Source organism: Vicugna pacos, chromosome 16, assembly GCF_048564905.1.
Source record: "Vicugna pacos chromosome 16, VicPac4, whole genome shotgun sequence".
Taxonomy (NCBI): Eukaryota; Metazoa; Chordata; class Mammalia; order Artiodactyla; family Camelidae; genus Vicugna; species Vicugna pacos.
In genome coordinates, this window is record NC_133002.1 from 59137212 (window position 1) to 59154480 (window position 17269).

A 17269-nucleotide genomic window follows, 5' to 3' on the forward strand; every position below is an offset into this window, starting at 1 on the left:
CAGAGGTATCGTGTGTGTGTGTGTGGTGAGAACATTCAAGATTTATTCTCTTAGCAAATTTCAAGTGTACGATGCAGTGTTATTAACTAGTCACCATGCTGCACATTAGATCCCTGAGTTTATTCATCTTGTAACTGAAGGTGTGTACCTTTTGACCCACATCTCCCTCATTTCCGTCACCCCCAGCCCCTGACACACACAATCCTACTCTGTTTCTGTGGGTTCGACTCTTTCAGATTCCACGTATTGGTGAGATCGTGCAGTATTTGTGTTTTCCTAATTCGGAGAGTCTTAATTCGCCTTTTTAAATGAAGTAGAATAGCATAGAAACAATAAAAGGATATCAGAGGACTTTTAAGAGTAATGTTTTGTGAATCTAAGTTTACACAGAGAAATACACACATGTGTATGTATACATGTGTGTATGACTAGGTAAAAGTGTTGCTGAACAGTGTGTAACATGAACGCGTTTGTGCGTGTGTGTGTGTTTTAAAGAGCACACACATCTGCTTATAATGCATAAAAGATCTGAGGAAGACTCGCAAGAAACCGTTTACAGCAGCCGCCTCTGGTAATGGGATTAGGAAGTTAAACGGGAGGTCTGGAGACCTTTTCTTCACATTTCACAGCCTTCATTTGACTTTTTTCTAGGGGCACACTTCAGTTTTATAGTAAGTGGTCCTTTCGCATTTGGTGTGATTACTGATATTATTTGACTTTGAGTCTACCATCTTACTAATTTCTTTTCCTTACCTGTTCCATGTTCTATTTCCTCTCCTGTTACATTGATAGAGTTTTAAAAATCCACCTTCCTCTAGCCAATTCTAGGCTCATATTTTGGGAGCTCTTACTTTCTTAATATTTTTATATTTGTTGGGTTATCCTAAAGATTGGAACAGGCATCCTTGACTTATCAAAGTCCAATGAAAACCAATACTTTCACCTTTTATTGTGTTATGAAAGAACTTCGCAATGTTCTATTTCTACCCTCCCCCAACTTACATGCTCTGACTGTATTTTCATGCTCTTTAAATGTTGTATACCTACAATATTATTATTATTATTTTATTAAGTCAGTATTCATTTGCATTTACCAACATTTGTCCTTTTTACTGCTCTGTGTTCCTCCTTCTGTCTCAGAGATTCCATTTGGGATCATTGTCCTTCTCTCTAAGGAACAACCTTAGTCTGGGCCTCCTGTTTCTGATGGTCTAAAAAAGTCTTAGAGGTTATGTTCATTATATATAAATTCTAGCTTTTCCTCTGGCTTCTATTATTTCTATTGAGAAGTCAGTGTGGGTCATAAGATAGTTTTTTAAAATTTTTGTTTTAACTTTTCTTTTTCTTTTTCTTTTCTTTTTTAAGAGGAAGGTGATTAGGTTTATTTGTGTATTTAATGGAGGCACTGAGGATTGAACCCGGGACCTTGTGCTTGCTAAGCACAGTCTCTACCCCTGAGCTGTACCCTCCCTGGGTGATTTCTTTTTCCTGTTTTCCTTTGCCTGCTTTTAAGACTCTGTTGGGTTTTCAGTAGTTTTACTATGATGAGCCTCAGCGTGGTTTTTTTGTTTTGTTTATCCTGCATGAAGTTGGTAGATCTTTCTGGATCTGTGCTTTGATCTTTGCCCAGTTTTTGAAAAGTCTCAGCTACTGTCTTTGTAAACGTTGCTTCTGCCCCAGTCTGTCTCCTGGACTTCTGGGGCTCCGTTCACACACCCATTACATCTCCAGGGGATTTCCTTTGTCTCCAACATTTCCTTCTGCAGTTCCCATCCTTCAGTTTCTCTGTGCTCCGTCGTGGATGTTTGCTTTTGTTCTTTCACTAAGCGAAGTCTCTCTTCAGCCGTGTTCATCTGCTGTTTAGTTCTTAGCTTCTGCCACTGTGTCTTCTATTTCTTAGTTCTTAGTTTCTGCCACTGTGTCTTCTATTTCTAGCATTTCCATTCGATTTCAACTTCCATCTCCTTTTTCTTAGACTATATTCAGCATATTCATCTTAAAGTCTGTGTCTGGTAACTCCGGCAGCTAGGTCTCCGGTGGATCTTTTATTGTCTGTTTCTCTTGGGTTGTTGATCAGAGTCTTGTCTCCTCATGTACTTGATTTTCTTACAATCAAGGTATTTAAGTTTTTTAATTGGAAAACCTGTTTTTTAACAGCTTGATTGGGAACTTTGACATGTGATACACTAACCATGTTTGAAATGTGTAATTTTATAGCTTTTGACTTCTGTGAAGCCATCACCACAATCATGAGAGTGAACGGGTCCACCACGCCTGAAGTTCCTCCTTCCCTTCTGCATCCCTCTCCCCTCTCTCCTCTCCTCCTCATCTCCAGGCAACCACTGATCTGCTTTCTATCACCACGGATTAGTTTTCATTTTCTATCATTTTATATAAGTGGGATCATATGGTATATACTCATTTTTGTCTGGATTTTCTCAGTGAGTATAATTATTCTGAGACTCCTCCATGCTGTTGCATGTAACAATAGTCCGTTCCTTTTTGTTGCTGAGTAGTAGCATTCCATTGTGTGGCTGGACCGCACTTTGCTTATCCTTCACCTCTTAACGGATACTTGGGTTGTTTCCAGTATCTGGCTGTTACAGACACAGCTGTTATGAACACTCATGTGCAAACCTCTGGGGTAAATGCCTAGGAGTGGAATGGCTGGGTCACGTTGTAGAACTATGTTTCCCATTTCAAGAACAGTGGTTGTACCATTTTGCCATCCTACCAGCAGTGTCTGGGAGTTGTAGTTTCTTTACAAACACCAGTTCTTGGCATGGTCTGTCTTTTTAATCTGAGCCATTTTAACAGATATGCAATGTTATCTTTTTGTGGTTTGACTCATAATTCCTCAATGATGAATAACGTTGAAGATATTTTTGTGTGTTTGTCTTCCGTATATATTTTTTGGTGAAGTGTCTTCAAAAATGTTGCCCACTTACCAAATTGGGCCGTTTATTTTCTTACTAATTGAGTTGTTAGAGTTCTTCACATATTCTGGATATAGTGCTTTTAACAGATACATGCTTCGCAAACATATTTTTTCAGGCTGTGGCTTGTCTTTCTCTTAACAGCATCTTTCAGAGAGCAGAAGTTCCTAATTTTAATGAAGTCCATGTTTTCTTTTACAGATTGTGCTTTTAGTGTATCCAAGAAATCTTTGTCTAACCCGAGGTCACAGAGATTTTTCTCCTGTGTTTCCTCTACAGGTTTTACAGTTTTAGTTTCACATTTAAGTCTATGATCCATTTTGAATTAAGTTTTATACATGGTTTGAAGTATGGACTGAAGTCCTTTTTTTCTTTCCTTCTTTCCTTCCTTCTTTCCCCTTTTTTTTTTTATGGATATTCAATGTCCCATGACCATTTCTTGGAATAGACTCTCCTTCCTCCGCTGAAACGTCTTTGCATCCTTGTCAGAAATCGATTGACCCTACGTGTGTGAGTCTATTTCTGGACTCTGCTTTGTTTTATTGATCTGTCTATCTTGTTGCCAATATCACACCGTCTGGATTACTGTAGCTTTATAATAAGTCTTGAAATCAGGCAACATAAGTCTGCCCACTTTCTTCTTTCTCGAAGTCATTTTGTCTATTCACGGTTCTTGCATTTCCAAATGAGTTTTAGAATCAGCTTGTCAATTTCCATAAAAAAGCCTGCTGAGATTTTGATTGGGATTTCATTGGTTCCTTTTTTTTCCTTTTTGAGTTACTGTTAGTTCTGGAAAGTGAATATAAAAAATCTGTAGAAATAATCTGAGGTCAAGGATGATGTGTCTTCTTCCGTGGATGTGGGCGGGCTCTGGCATCCCGGATCCCCTTAATCAATAGGACCATTGAGATCATTTCAAAAGGATTCAGCCCCTACAAGAGCTGCTCTCGTTCTGGGCCACCCTTTCGTTTGGGATGTAATTCCTCAGAGTTCCAACCCAAAGTGTGGCGTTTCCTTCAGGGCTCCCCATCTTTGGCAGGCCCTGAACCCTGACTTTCATCTCCCCGGTCTGCTCAGCCACCCAGATGCTGCCCCTGGAATCAGCAGGTGCCTCGGGGGAAGAGCTGACCCCAGCCCTGGCCTCTACAATCTCCTTTCCAACTTCTGGGTCTCGGCTTGTAATTCTCCACTCTGTTAGATTTGCAGGCTTTTCGCGGATGTTTCTTACATCGCCCCGTCTTTCCTGGTCATTCTCAGAGGTGGGGCTGATCTGTGCCGTCACCCAAAGTGGAAGGCCTTGGGATGAAATACGGATAGAGTTTGAGTTTCTAAATGTGATGAATTGTTAACAAGGATTCTGATGTCCACAGATAACATTCTTCAAGAGCCGTGGTTTCTGATGTACACCTAGTTTGCAGCTCCTTGTGGCTTGAGCTCGCGCTATCTGACAGGACGTGGGGAACCATGGCTGCTTTTTCTGTGACCCATTAGCCTGCTGGGGACTGACCCTCCCTGAAAAGAGCCTCCTACCCCACCCTTCCCCCTCACCTTATCCCTTCCTCTTTAAAACTTTTTTCTTTTTCCTTTTTTTGAGGGGGGTAATTAAATTTATTTATTTAATGGAGGTACTGGGGACTGAATTAAGTTTTATACATGGCTTGAAGTATGGACTGAAGTCCTTTTTTTCTTTCCTTCATTCCTTCCTTCTTTCCTTGTGCATGCTAGGCACGCGCTCTACCACTGAGCTACACCCTCCCCTCTTCCCTTCCTCTTTTTTTCAGGCCTCAAAAAAAACCCCCCAAAATTAGATCCCAGCAGCTGGTCTCATGCTGATTTTCATGGAGTTTCTACACTGGCCACAGCCCCTGGCTCAGGGCTCTGGCTGTAGGGTCACGGCCACCCAGGGGCTGAGGTGCAGTCCGTTCACCTGGGCTATCCCTCTCCGCCCCATCCCCTGCAGGCCGGGCCGGTCACCAGCCCCTCGGGCAATGGAGCCTGGACTGGGGGCTCTGGGGTCTGGAGCCCTTGCTAACTTGGGGGTCTTCACTGCTGTGCTCCCGGCACTGAACTCATGGCCAACACATAGCAGGTGCTCACTAAATACATGCTGCATGTATGTATGTATGTATGGACGGAGGGATAGATGAGTGGGTGGAGGGATGGATGGATGAGTGGAGGGATATTTGGATGAGTTGAGATGGATGGATGGGTGAGTGGAGGGATGGTTAGAGCGATGGAAGGACAGGATGAGTAGGTGGGTAGATGGGAGGAAATATGGATGGATAGATGGAGGGGTAGACGGATGGATAAATGAATGGATGGATGGATAGATGGAAGGATCAAGGGTAGAAGAGAGAGATGGAAGAATGAGGGATGGATAGATGGGTGATCTAGGCTTCAGAGAGCTCCACACCTCAGAGATCCTTGGAGGTCATTGGGGATTCAGGAGAAGCCAAGCAGCTCCACCTGGATATAATTAAATGTTGGTCCCTATAGGAGACCTTTGGAAAGAGCACAGGTCCAGGGCTAAAAACAGTTCTGAAGCCTCTGGTCTAATCCAGCCTCTGCAACTTATGGACAAAGAAGCTGAGGACCAGAGAGGAGAGGGACCTAACCAGAGGGTCACACAGCTGGTTAAGGAGCGACCTAAGACTGGCCCCACGTTTTCTGACTTTAAGATCAGGGGTGTCTCTTCAGCTGGCTCTGCCTTCTGCAGTCAGAGCAAGGCTCCCAGCTCCCCTCCCTCCTCTTCCAGGGGAAGGAGAAGTTCCTGAGCATCCTGAACAAGTACATGGAGATCCATGGCACCGTGTACTATGAGAGCCAGCGGCCCCCCGAAGTCCCAGCCTTCGTGAAGAACCACGGCCTCTTGCCACAGCCTGAGTTCCAGCAGCTGCTGCGCAAAGCCAAGGTGAGCCCCACCTCTCTCTCCATCCTCACCCTGGCCCGGCCATAGATGCCCAGGAGGTCGACCCTACGTGCCTGCCACGCCCACCACCATCACTCGTGGCCCCTTCTGTGTGTGGGTATGTCCCAGCATGCCCAGCCTCCCTCCTGTCTGGGCCTTCTAGGGGCTGGTCAGAGCCAGGAGCAGAGATGGGGATGCCCATCGGACAGGGAAGGCCCCACACTGAAAGGGACCTGGGTGGGGCTGAGGGATGGGGAAGAGGAGCTGGGCTGCCCACCTGCCCCGCCTCAGCACCAGTCCAGCCCAGCCGACTCCTGGGTCAGGCCTGGTTTTCAGAGCCACTGAGTGGGTAGGGTAATAGGGAAAGGCTGGGGGCTGGTGTTGGGGCATCCTGGCTGGTGTTCCATTAGGCCACTAGTTCTGACTGACTGCTACTGGAAGTCCCTGAGCTGTATGGCTGGAGCAGTGGCCGGCACAGTAGGCACAACCCTGCTGTTGGACCTTGAAGTGTCAGCTGAGGCTAGAAGTCTCCTAGCCAGCTGCCAGTTCTTCTGATTTCACCGCAGCTTCTTTCCTCAGACCTCTTGGGTGGGTGTGTGTGTGGATGTGTGTGTGTGTTGGGTGGAGAGAGGGTACCTTTGTGCAGTGAGCAACCTGAACAACCTTCCATGGCAACCCTAGATTCAGAATCATTTATTGATCACCTTCCAGGCTTAATCATCGGCAACCCGATGAGTACTCCTAGTGTAAGTTAGGTGCTGAATGAATGTTTTTTGGGTGAGTCAGCAAAGGTCCTTTGAGGTCAGCTGTAGGAGTGGGCCTGAAGCTTTCTAAGCTTGGGACCCTCATTCTTCTTTTCCTCTCCAAAATCTTAGCCTTTAGAGCAGGAGGAGGCCATTGATACTACCTCCTTAGACCTCCTCGTTTCACAAATGGGGAAACAGAGGCCCAGAGAGGGGAAATGCCTGCGGTCGCACACAGCTGGTCTGGGCTGCCTCCGTCCCCAGCTGCCTCCTGTGAATGTCCCAACTCCAGCCTCCCTAGGGCTCCTGGGCTGTGATGCCCAGCCTTCTCTGACCACGGTGCCTCCTCCATTCTTCAGCTGTTCATCGGGTTTGGCTTCCCCTATGAGGGCCCCGCCCCGCTGGAGGCCATCGCCAACGGCTGTGTCTTCCTGCAGTCCCGCTTCAGCCCACCCCACAGCTCCCTCAACCACGAGTTCTTCCGAGGCAAGCCCACCTCCAGAGAGGTGAGTGTGAAGGGCCTGGCCCCTAATTGGGAGGGTCTGAGGTGGGACCCCTGCAGTTCCTGGAAGGAGAAGACTGAAGCCTGGGGTGAAAGGAGAGATGGGGCAGATAGGTGGGGGCACCTCCCCTTTGCCCAGTCCAGCTTGCTGGGTACAGAGAGGAACTGCCTGTCTCTGTGCCCCTCCAGGTGTTCTCTCAGCATCCCTATGCAGAGAACTTCATTGGCAAGCCCCACGTGTGGACAGTTGACTACAACAACTCAGAGGAGTTTGAAGCAGCCATCAAGGCCATCATGAGAACCCAGGTGAGACTCAGATCCAGCCAGGACTGCCCCCTAGCCCATATGTTGGGTCTTTGCTATAATTAGAAAAAGATGCCTCTCTTGGTGAATTCAGACTCGCAGGCCTGAGTTGACAAATTTGAGCATGGGCCCCACTCACCAACTTGAATGTGTGTGTGTGTATAAAGGGAGTTGGGGGGTGCGGAAATGCTTTGTGCAGTGAGCAACCTATACAACCTTACATGGCAGCCCAGGATCCAGAATTATTTACTGAGGGCCTTTGGGGACCAGGTCCTGTGAGCACTCCCTAGCACAAGTAAGGTGCATCAGGCTGAATGCGTGGCGGTTCTTTGAACTCTGCCGTCTCTGTGGTCTTTTAGCGGCACATCTCAGACTATAACGTGCGTACAGATCACCTGGGGATCTTGTTAAAGTGCAGGTTCAGCTTCAGCAGGTTGGGTGGGGCTGAAGCCCTGCATTTCAAGTGAGGAGTGGTGCCACTTTGGAGAAGAGCAAGCGGATAGAGCACTCTGGGTTTCCTCCAGCATTTTGTGGGTGTGTGGGGTGCACATGTGTGGGTTGAGGGGGTGGCAAGGAGGGGCCTGTGCAGCTCGTCTCCTTGGCGGGCACCTCTGTGGCTTCTGATGGCTCCCTGTGCTCTCGTGGTCCCTTCATTTTGAGAAGAGGTCAGACTGTGAATGGGGCTCCACTCTGGGACCCCTTTGGACCCACCTCTGGCTGTAGCTCAGTCACTAGAAATAACCACTCCTGCCCAGTCCCCTTCCTGGCCCAACACCATGTTCACTGGGTGTGCCCTCCCTGGGGGGATGTGGCGCTCAGGGCCAACTTGGGGCAGAATCGGAGAGCCTTAGACTTGCGGGGCAGGGGTCACTACGAGGGAGAGCCATGCGCAGGAGGACACAGCTGGCCAGGTGTCTGCTGCCGGGGGAGCTGGGGGCACTGCTGGCCTCAAGGGCAGAGGCCAGTGGGCAGAGATCCCCATGCAGTCTTAAGGGCCTGGCTTTTTTTTTTTTTAAATTGAAGTATAGTTAATTTTATAATGTTGTGTTAGTTTCTGGTGGACAGCATAGTGGTTCAGTTACATATTTATATTCTTTTTCATAAGCTTTTTCACTATAGGTTATTACAACATATTGAATATAGTTCCCTGTGTTATACAGTAGGACCTTGTTTATTTTATATGTAGTTGTTATTTGCAAATCCCAAACTCCTAATTTATCCCTCCCCCACCGCCCCCTGCTTTCCCCTTTGGTAACCATAAGTTTGTTTTCTATGTCTGTGAGTCTGTTTCTGTTTTGTATATAAGTTCATTTGTATCATTTTTTTAGATTCCACAAATAAGTGATATCATATAGTTGTCTCTGACTTCACTTAGTATGATAATCTCTAGGTCCATCCATGTTGCTGCAAATGGCATTATTTCATTCTTTATGGCTGAGTAGCATTCCATTGTATAAATATACCACAACTTCTTTATCCAGGCATCTGTTGTTGGCATTTAGGTTGTTTCTATGTCTTGGCTACTGTAAATAGTGCTGCTATGAACATTGGGGTGCACGTGTCTTTTTGAGTTAGTTTCCTGCAGACACATGCCCAGGAGTGGGATTGCTGGATCATAGGGTAAGTTTATTTTTAGTCTTTTGAGGAATCTCCAGACTGTTTTCCATAGTGGACAGCTGCACCAAACTGCATTCCCACCAGCAGTGTGGAAGGGCTCCCTTTTCTCCACAGCCTCTCTAGCATTTATCGTTCGTGGACTTTTGAATGATGGCCATTCTGGCTGGTGTGAGGTGATACCTCATTGTAGTTTTGATCTGCATTTCTCTGATAATTAGTGATATTAGGCATCTTTTCGTGCGCCTCTTCGTCATCTGTACATCTTCATTGGAGAAATGTCTATTTAGATCTTCTGCCCATTTTTGGATGGGGTTGTTTGTTTTTTCCGTTACTGAGTTGTATGAGCTGTTTGTATATTCTGCAGACTAAGCCCGTGTCAGTCGCATCATTTACAAACATTTTCTCTCAGTCTGTAGATTGTCTTTTCATTTTATTTATGGTTGCCTTTGCTGTGCAAAAGCTTTTAAGTTTAATTAGGCCCCATTTGTTTATTTTTGCTTTTGTTTCTATTGCCCTGGGAGACTGACCTAGAACACTGCTACGATTTATGTCAGAGAATGTGTTGCCCATCTTCTTGTCTAGGAGATTTATGGTGTCCTGTCTTACGGGTAAGTCCTTAAGCGAGGGCTTCGCTTTGGGTCCAGAGCCCTGCATTCTGTGGATCGATCCCTCCGATTCAGCAGTCCCAGCTTTAACTCCCCCTCAGCAAATGGCCCCAGAAAATCCCTGCCTACCCTGCCTGCTGCATTCTTCTGCCCGTCACACCCTCGCCCTTCTCTCCTGTTGGGGTTGTGAGCGTTTCTCTGCTTGAAGTGCCAAGAAAACCGCCTTGTCACAGCCCCAGCTCATCTCCAGTTGTAGCAGAGGCAGCCAGGCTGACCAGCAAAGTGGCTGAACCCCAGACCCTCCATCAGCGGTGGGGGAGCCCTCCACTCCCCTCTTAAGCATCAGCTTAAGCAGCTCTCTGCTGGAAGTTCCTCCGAGTCACGGCCTGAGGTTGGGTTCTTCCAGGAGCTGACCTCGAGGCAGGGGTTTGAGCACAAGTAGTTTATTCGGGGGTGATCGCAGGGCGGAGGGTTCTGGAGTCACATGGTGGGTCAGGATGTGTTATCAAGAAGGTTACATCTGCCCGCGGGTACCTGGTGCTCGATGCCGGTGGGGACCTCTGAGAGGTGGAGTAGGTCACATCTCGGATTGTCCTGAGAAATGAGGAAACTGGGATATACTTACCCCAACTCCATCTGTTACTGGCTGAGGCTACAGCTGGGGGTGTCAGCTCTCAGCTCTGGGACCTGTCTGCCTGCCCTTAGGCGGGGGGCTCTCTAGGGAGCCTCAGTGCCGGAGGAAGTGGTCACTGTTGGAGACTGACCAGCCCCAGCCCAGAGCAGTGGCCCGGCACTCTGCCTCCCAGGTAGAGGCTGCCTCTGATCCCCCCTGCTCCGCGCTCCTACCGGGCAGGTGGTGTTGGGGAGGGCTCTGAGGGAAGCTTCCCCACCCCGTATTCCTCACTCCCTCTCCTCCCCCTTGCAAAAGCAACCCTCTGGGGGCCAGGAGTGCGGTGTCCCCGAAAGGCTGCTGTCCACCCCCAGGCCTCAGGTCTGGCCCCACCTCCAGGATGCGTTGCTGAGCTAAGGTCCCTGCCCTGTGGGGGCGCAGACCTAATGGGGGGTGTGGAGGGCGGGGTGGGGGAGGTGGCTGTGCTTAGGAACCGGCTCATCTAGTCACACACAGTTTCTGGTTGGACACACAAGGAATTGGTAACAGTGGCTGCCCTGGGGACGGGGCTGGGCGTCTGGGGTCGGAGGAGAACTTACTTTGCATTGTTTTCTCTTGATTATTTTTTTGTATTTGAACATCTGTTTAAATGCGTTAATTTAAAAATGACAGTAACAAAAGGGCCAAGAACCAAGGTATTGCAAATCTGCCAGCTGTGGCCCCTCTGCCTCAGCACACCTCCCACCTCACTCTTCGTGGGTCCCACCCTGCCCCCAGGACAGCTGAGCCCTTACCCCCAGAATCTCCTGGGAGGTGTTTAAAATGCAGACTCCTGCGCCTATCCCCAGCTTCTCATTTTAAAGGACTGGGCATGACCTTGGAGCTTGCATTTTAACCAAGTGCCCTGAGTAATTCTGGCCATCCTATTTCAGAAAATTGATTTAGGGACAGCTGGCAGGAGCTGAGGGCGCGAATGAGGGTCCCCATGGGGATGCAGGCTGTTCTGCAAGTCCTGGGGCCTTGCACTGGGAGAGGGAGGTGGGGGAGGAGACCTGCGGCACCGGCCTAGCTGTCCCCCACCTGACAGGCGCCAGGTGGGGGCCCTTTTCACGTCTCTCAGCCTCGGTGGGTTTGCCCTTCAGGCATCTCTCCCTCCAGGCTGAGGTCTTTTGAGGGGAGGGGAGGGGAGGGGAAGGATGCACTCCTGCCTTCTGGCTCCCTCCAGTTCTCAGTTCTCATTACCTCAGCCAGCAGTCCCGGTAGGACCAGCACCTGTCATCCTATGGAGACTGATCACCATGTACACCTGTAATGAGACCTAATGGGGGTAATTTCCAGGCAGGCTGGCTCCTCCGCTGGGAGATCCGTGGCAGGTGGGACGTGGCTGCTGCAAATACCCACCTTGGAGGGGGGGGGTGCTCCGAATCACCGCGTGACGTGGGGCTCCAGACCACCAGGGGGTTAGGTAGCTCGGGGGTTCCTGCCAGGGCCAGGCAGAGTGACATTTGGAGGGGAAATCTCTTCTCTGGGAGGTTTTATTTATAACCAGGACTTGAAGCCTTGTACTTGAGTGGCATCTCCCTTCCCCCACTGCCCCCAGAGGTGACTGGGAACGTGCTGGAGCAGCAGCTGCCGGGGCCCTGGGGGCTGTCAGCTCCGGCTAGGACCGGGTGTGTGGAGCTCTAGGGTTGGAAAGGCTGCGCAGCTGGATGTGGACCTGGAGTTCTCTGGGAATTGGGAGCTGCCTCAGGATTAAGATACAGATCAAGTCAGAAGAGGGGCACGGTCAGATGGGTCGGGTCTTGTCCCGAGAATCAGTCCTGGTGGTGGCCACTGCGTCCCTGAGACTTCACCCTCAGCTTGAGTGTCCAGGAGGTCATTTTGGCCAGAGGGCACAGGGTGGACCTCCAGCCCTTCGAGGTGGGGGCTCCAGAAAGCATTGGCTGTCTGACACACCCCTCTCATGATGGGGGCAGACCTGCCAGATTTCACTCCCTGGGCTAAAACGACCTGGCTTTTGGAGCTGCTGGCAGGAAAACAGTTATTAACAGGAGGGCTGAGCTGCCTGTGGTAGGGGGCGAACGCTAAAGCAGACCTTTCTCTGACTCTGGGAGGGACTGTCCCCCATGTCACCCCCAGGGTGGCTGTGGGCTGGGCCAGGGTGATGTAAATGGGGGGGGGGGGTGGCCAGGTAAGAAGAGTGGAGAAGAAGTGGATCCCTCCTTATCACCTCTTCTCTCTTCCCCTTGCTTCTTGGGCCCCAGCCCCCAGCGTGAGTTGCCCTATAACTTCAATATTTAGACTGATGGGATGTGGCTTCTGTTTGGGGACACCTATCTCCTGTGAGTCCCAGGTGCCTGGCCTGGGTGGGAAGCTTTGCCAATGTCATCACATTCCATCAGGCTGGGGGCTGCCCCCCATTCCTTTGTGTGAACATTCCACAGCTTGAGCAGAATACTGGTAGAGCTGGGGATGTTTTTTCATTTCATGACTATTTCCTGAGTGCCTACGGGGGGGGGCAGTGGCACTCCAGGTCTGCTTCCTGGAGGAGGTGACACCTTAGAGGGGAGAATGAATTCAGGGGTTGGCTGGGGAAGAGCAGGCATCACATCCCAGGAAGGGATGGAATGCTGAGCTTTAAGGAAGGAGAAACTCAGTGGAAGGAGTGAGGAGGCCTGAGTGGTCCTGCGCCCCCAAGGACCACTGGAGGGTGCACCAGGGAGCGGGACATCTGAGTGGATGGTGTCAGCTCCCTGGTGCAGGATGAGAGCGCCCCCCAGTGCAGGGTCTTCGGCAGCCAGGTCTGGGGAGGGGAGACGAGGGCTCCTCCTACCTCATGTGTCTGCCTGTCTCTCCCACAGGTAGACCCCTACCTGCCCTACGAGTACACCTGTGAGGGGATGCTGGAGCGGATCCATGCCTACATCCAGCACCAGGTAGGTGTGTCCCCCACTCTGCCTCGGGCAGGGGCCGAGCCAGCTGTAGTGCCCAAGGTGCAGCCTTCGTTAAGCTCCCAGGTCCTCCAATCCTGTTTCCTTCCCGGTGGAGTTGGAGATGGGCAGAGGCGAGCAGTGCTGCTCAGAGGCCTGACCTGGGGTGCCCCTGCCCTGGGCCCCCAGCTCTAGAACCCCAACCCCCTATTACAGCACAGAAACACATTTTTTTGTGGGGGTAGTTAATTAGGTTTACTGAAGGTACTGGGGATTGAGCCCAGGACCTCGTGCACGCTAAGCATGAGCTGTACCCTCCACTAAAGACTTCTGTTATGTTTAAAAGTTTGGTAACGATTGAGTGGAAGTATGGAACCCCGCCCCCGCCCCCTAGGATGAGGGTCAGCCAGACTGAGGTGGGAGATGAAGACCTCAGCCCAGGAGAACCTAGGGGAAGGGCCTCCTGCTCCAGAAGCAGGCCTCCCGGCCCTGCAGGGACCTGAGCTGCCACAGGGGCCCAGACACAGTGCACCTCTCAGTCTCCTGGTCTCTAGGTGCTGCCAGGAAGTGAGCTCCAGGCCCCGACTGGGCTGTGGGACCAGGTGGAGGTTGACCTGTTGCTGTCTATTCAGAGATTGGGTGTGGCCTCTGTCCACACCTTGACCCTGGTCCCACAAATATGAGGAGCTGGGAGAGTGGTTCTAGCCCATTTTTTCAAGTTGGAAACACTGAAGCCCCCAGAAGGGAGGGCTTGCCGGGGTCACAGAGTGAGTGGTGCAGGGCCGGGGCCAGAACCCAGGACTCTGTCCCTGTGGGTGGCTGGGAGCAATGTCGTGAAGCTCACAGAAGAGCGCTTGCTGGGCCCTGCCAGCCCCTGGAGCAGACCGCCGCAGGGAGCGCCCCTCTAGCTAGCCCCGTCCCTGACCCGCTGTGGGCAGGCTGCACCGGCCCCAGAATGGAAACCCTGAGCCTAGCTCAAGTGGGACCAGCAGCGCAGGGTGGACAGTTCACAGACAGACCCGAGTTCAAATCCTGCCTACGTCATCCAGCCGTGAGGCCCTGGGCAGGTTCCTTGACCTCTCTGAGCTGCTGTCCCTCTCCCATAAAATAGTTGGAGACACATTTGTACCTGTAGGGGGCGCTGCTGCGAGGAGTCAAGGAAATGATGCAGGAACTGGCGTTGAGACAAGGCCGCTCGGCCACGTGCGAGCCAGCGGCATCTGTGGCCCCATCCCTTTCTAACGCTGCTTTCCTCCTGGCAGGACTTCTGCGCCGCCCCAGGCCCTGCCCCCCCAGGGGCCCGAGCCCCGCAGAGCCCCTTCATCCTGGCCCCCAATGCCACCCACCTCGAGTGGGCCCGCAACGCCAGCTTGGCCGCCGGGGCCTGGCCCCCGGCGCACTCCCTCCGGGCCTGGCTGGCCGCCGCGGGGAGGGCCTGCACGGATGCCTGCCTGGACCACGGGCTGATCTGTGAGCCCTCCTTCTTCCCCTTCCTCAACAGCCAGGACGCCTTCCGGAAGTGAGTGAGCCCCCGCCTGGCCGGGCCCAGCTCCCCTCGTGGCTCCCACAACTGCCGCGCCTGGGCCCCGTCAGCGGTGGGGGGCTTCAGTGCTTTCCAGTGAGTCAGTAAGGATCCAGAAGGGACCGCGGGGCAGGCAGCCACGGCACAGCTACCCTACTCTTGGCAAAGCCTCCGCCCCAAACCACCAGAGCAGTTCCCGGCGCCTCCTTCCCTCCCTCAGGGCCCAGCCCAAGGGTCCTCCTGGGGGGTCAGCCTGCGGCCCCGCCCACCTGGCCCCTCTCCTCCCCTTTCACAGCCAGTGGGAGGAGAAGCTGCAACCGGGGGTTTGTCCTGGCTCCTCCTAGAAACATCTTCCTGGGTGGGGAATGGGATGGGCCAGGGCAGGGGAGTGGGCAGCGCCCCGCCTGAGAGCCCGCTGCCCGCCGCAGGCTGCAGGTGCCCTGTGACAGCACCGAGTCGGGGATGAACCACCTGTACCCGGCCTTCGGCCAGCCCGGCCAGGAGTGCTTCCTGCAGAAGGAGCCCCTGCTCTTCAGCTGCGCGGGCTCCAGCACCAAGTACCGCCGGCTCTGCCCCTGCCGAGACTTCCGCAAGGGCCAGGTGGCCTTGTGCCGGGCCTGCCTGTGAGGGCGCCGCCCGGCCAGCCCTCCCTGCCGCAGGGGAAAGCACCAGCAGATTCCCAGCTCCAGCGACCCGCCCACCCCTCGGCGCCCCCCCGAGCTGGAGCCTCCTTACCGGGCAGAGCAGAGCGGTGCGCAGGCCTGGGGGCGGGGCAGCGCCCGCCTACGTTCTCGTCCCGAGGGCTCCTGGCATCGCTGTGGCCAAGCAGCTGTGGGGCTGGGCAGAGGGTCTCACAGGCCCAGGAGCAGGTGGTCGGAGGTCCCTTGCTTTGTGCAAGGCCAGATCTGGACCGGATGGAGAGAGGGCCCTCCAGATGGGGCCTCTGGATGTACCCCGGAGGGTGATGCTTGCCCAGTGGCCCAGGGGAGGGTCCAGGGAGTGGGGAGTGATGTGTGAGGGGTCCCTCTGGAGTTGTCTGGGTTTGTGGACAGAAAAGGCAGGGGACTGGAGGGAAGGCAAGGCTGGGGGACCCTGTTCATACCTCCTCTTTGCCCCACCCCTCCCGCTTTCCCAAATATCCCCTCCCTTCCACACTTGGGGACCACAGTGAGGGTTACAGGGACCACCTAGACCCGGGGTTGAATTGTTTCCTCTCTTGCTTGTTCCAACTCTCTTCACTTTGGGCATTTCCTGAAACCTATCCCAGCATGACTGTGATTCCAGACCGTGGATTTGTCTCCAAAGCCTCAGTTCCCACCCCAGCCTCTGAGAACAGGCTCTAGCAGCCTCCCCCTCCTCCCCCAACCATCTTTCTTAGGCAGAGGCTGGGGATGGCGCCTCAGCCTCGTGGCCCACCCAGCCCACATGCTGCCTGCCCAGGCCTGCTACCCCCACCCCATCAAAGCTGCGTCCGTGTCCCTACCTCCAGCTTCAGACCACTTCTGGATCCAGCCATCCATCTCCATGTGGCATGCCTTCCCCTCCACCCAGAGCCCTGTCGGAGGAAATAGGTCAGGCCTTCAGAAACACTGCCACCCCACCTGTTTTTAACCCTGCTCCCTTCCTGGCAACCCCGCCCCACCCACCTAGGCCTGCCCCTCCACCCTCCCAGGGAGGCAGCCCCCAGGGCTTTGAGAGTCCGAGAGCGGGGCTAGCCCTGCTGCGGGCCTTAAGGAGGATGCCTCCCCTTGGAGAGCCCTCTTGGCCTGGGCTGCCCCTGCAGCCACAGAAACTCAGTAGTCACCAAGGACCTGACCTTTCGGGGAAAGCAATAGAGACACTCTTCTCTCTCTCTTTTTTTAAAGATTTATTTCTTGAAATAATAAATATTTTATTGGGATGTGAGGTGCAGAGGACAAGCTGTGCTATTTCTCGTCTTTTCCTGGGACGCCCAGGCCTGGACGAGCAAGGGAGTGTGGACGCCCAGGGGAGGGGTGGCTCTCGGGGGCCCCTCCTCCACATTGTCACTCCATCTGCAAAGTTGGGGCTGTGTCAGGCTGCCCAAAGGAAGTGCCTGCAGGTGCCAGGGACCCCGGGCCCCTCCCAGTGCCCCTGACGCTGTGACCGGCTTGGCCAGCGTCAGGGGCACTGGCTGTACCCAGGTCTGTTCACCTGGGGCTGGCCTCTGCTGGCTGTGTTTGCTGTGTGGTGTGAAACCATAAATGTGCTTTGATGAGAGCCTGAGCCAGATCATAAGACTGACTAGGGAGGGCGATCAAGATGGTGGAATAGGAAGACAAACACATCAAAAATACATCTACATGTGGAACGGTTCTCACGGAAAACCGGCTGAAAGCTGGCAGATCTCTCTCACAATCAAAGCTGTAGGAAGGACCCCCACATAACCAGGGAGGATGAAAATAAAAAGGAAGTGGGACGGGACCTGTCCCCTGGGAGGGAGCCGTGAAAAAGGACAGGTTCTGTCACCCTGGGAACCCCCTGGCCATTTGGGAGGCCCGCCAGAACCGGACTTTGCTCGGGAAGAGTGTGTGGGACCGGCATGCTGCCAGGCAGGGTAGAGAGGGACCCCAGC

The 17269-nt window shown here is 52.6% G+C and overlaps 1 protein-coding gene across 5 annotated transcripts in view; it reads left to right on the plus strand.

The window, feature by feature from the left end:
• Positions 1-16576, plus strand: part of MGAT5B (alpha-1,6-mannosylglycoprotein 6-beta-N-acetylglucosaminyltransferase B) — a 66618-nt gene extending 50042 nt beyond the window's left edge. For 2 of the 5 annotated variants that reach the window (XR_012059866.1, XR_012059865.1), the window contains exons 12-17: positions 5692-5847; positions 6947-7093; positions 7279-7395; positions 13086-13160; positions 14417-14772; positions 15105-15244. Coding sequence is in view for 3 of the 5 variants with exons in the window: in XM_072939656.1 (XP_072795757.1) it covers positions 5692-5847; positions 6947-7093; positions 7279-7395; positions 13086-13160; positions 14417-14673; positions 15105-15303 (951 nt within the window). In the remaining 2 variants the exon portion in view is untranslated. Of the gene's footprint in view, positions 1-5691; positions 5848-6946; positions 7094-7278; positions 7396-13085; positions 13161-14416; positions 14773-15104 lie in introns of all 5 variants that reach the window. The other 3 variants (XM_072939656.1, XM_006199427.4, XM_072939657.1) reach the window with 2 other exon arrangements.
• Positions 16577-17269: the final 693 nt, after the last annotated feature.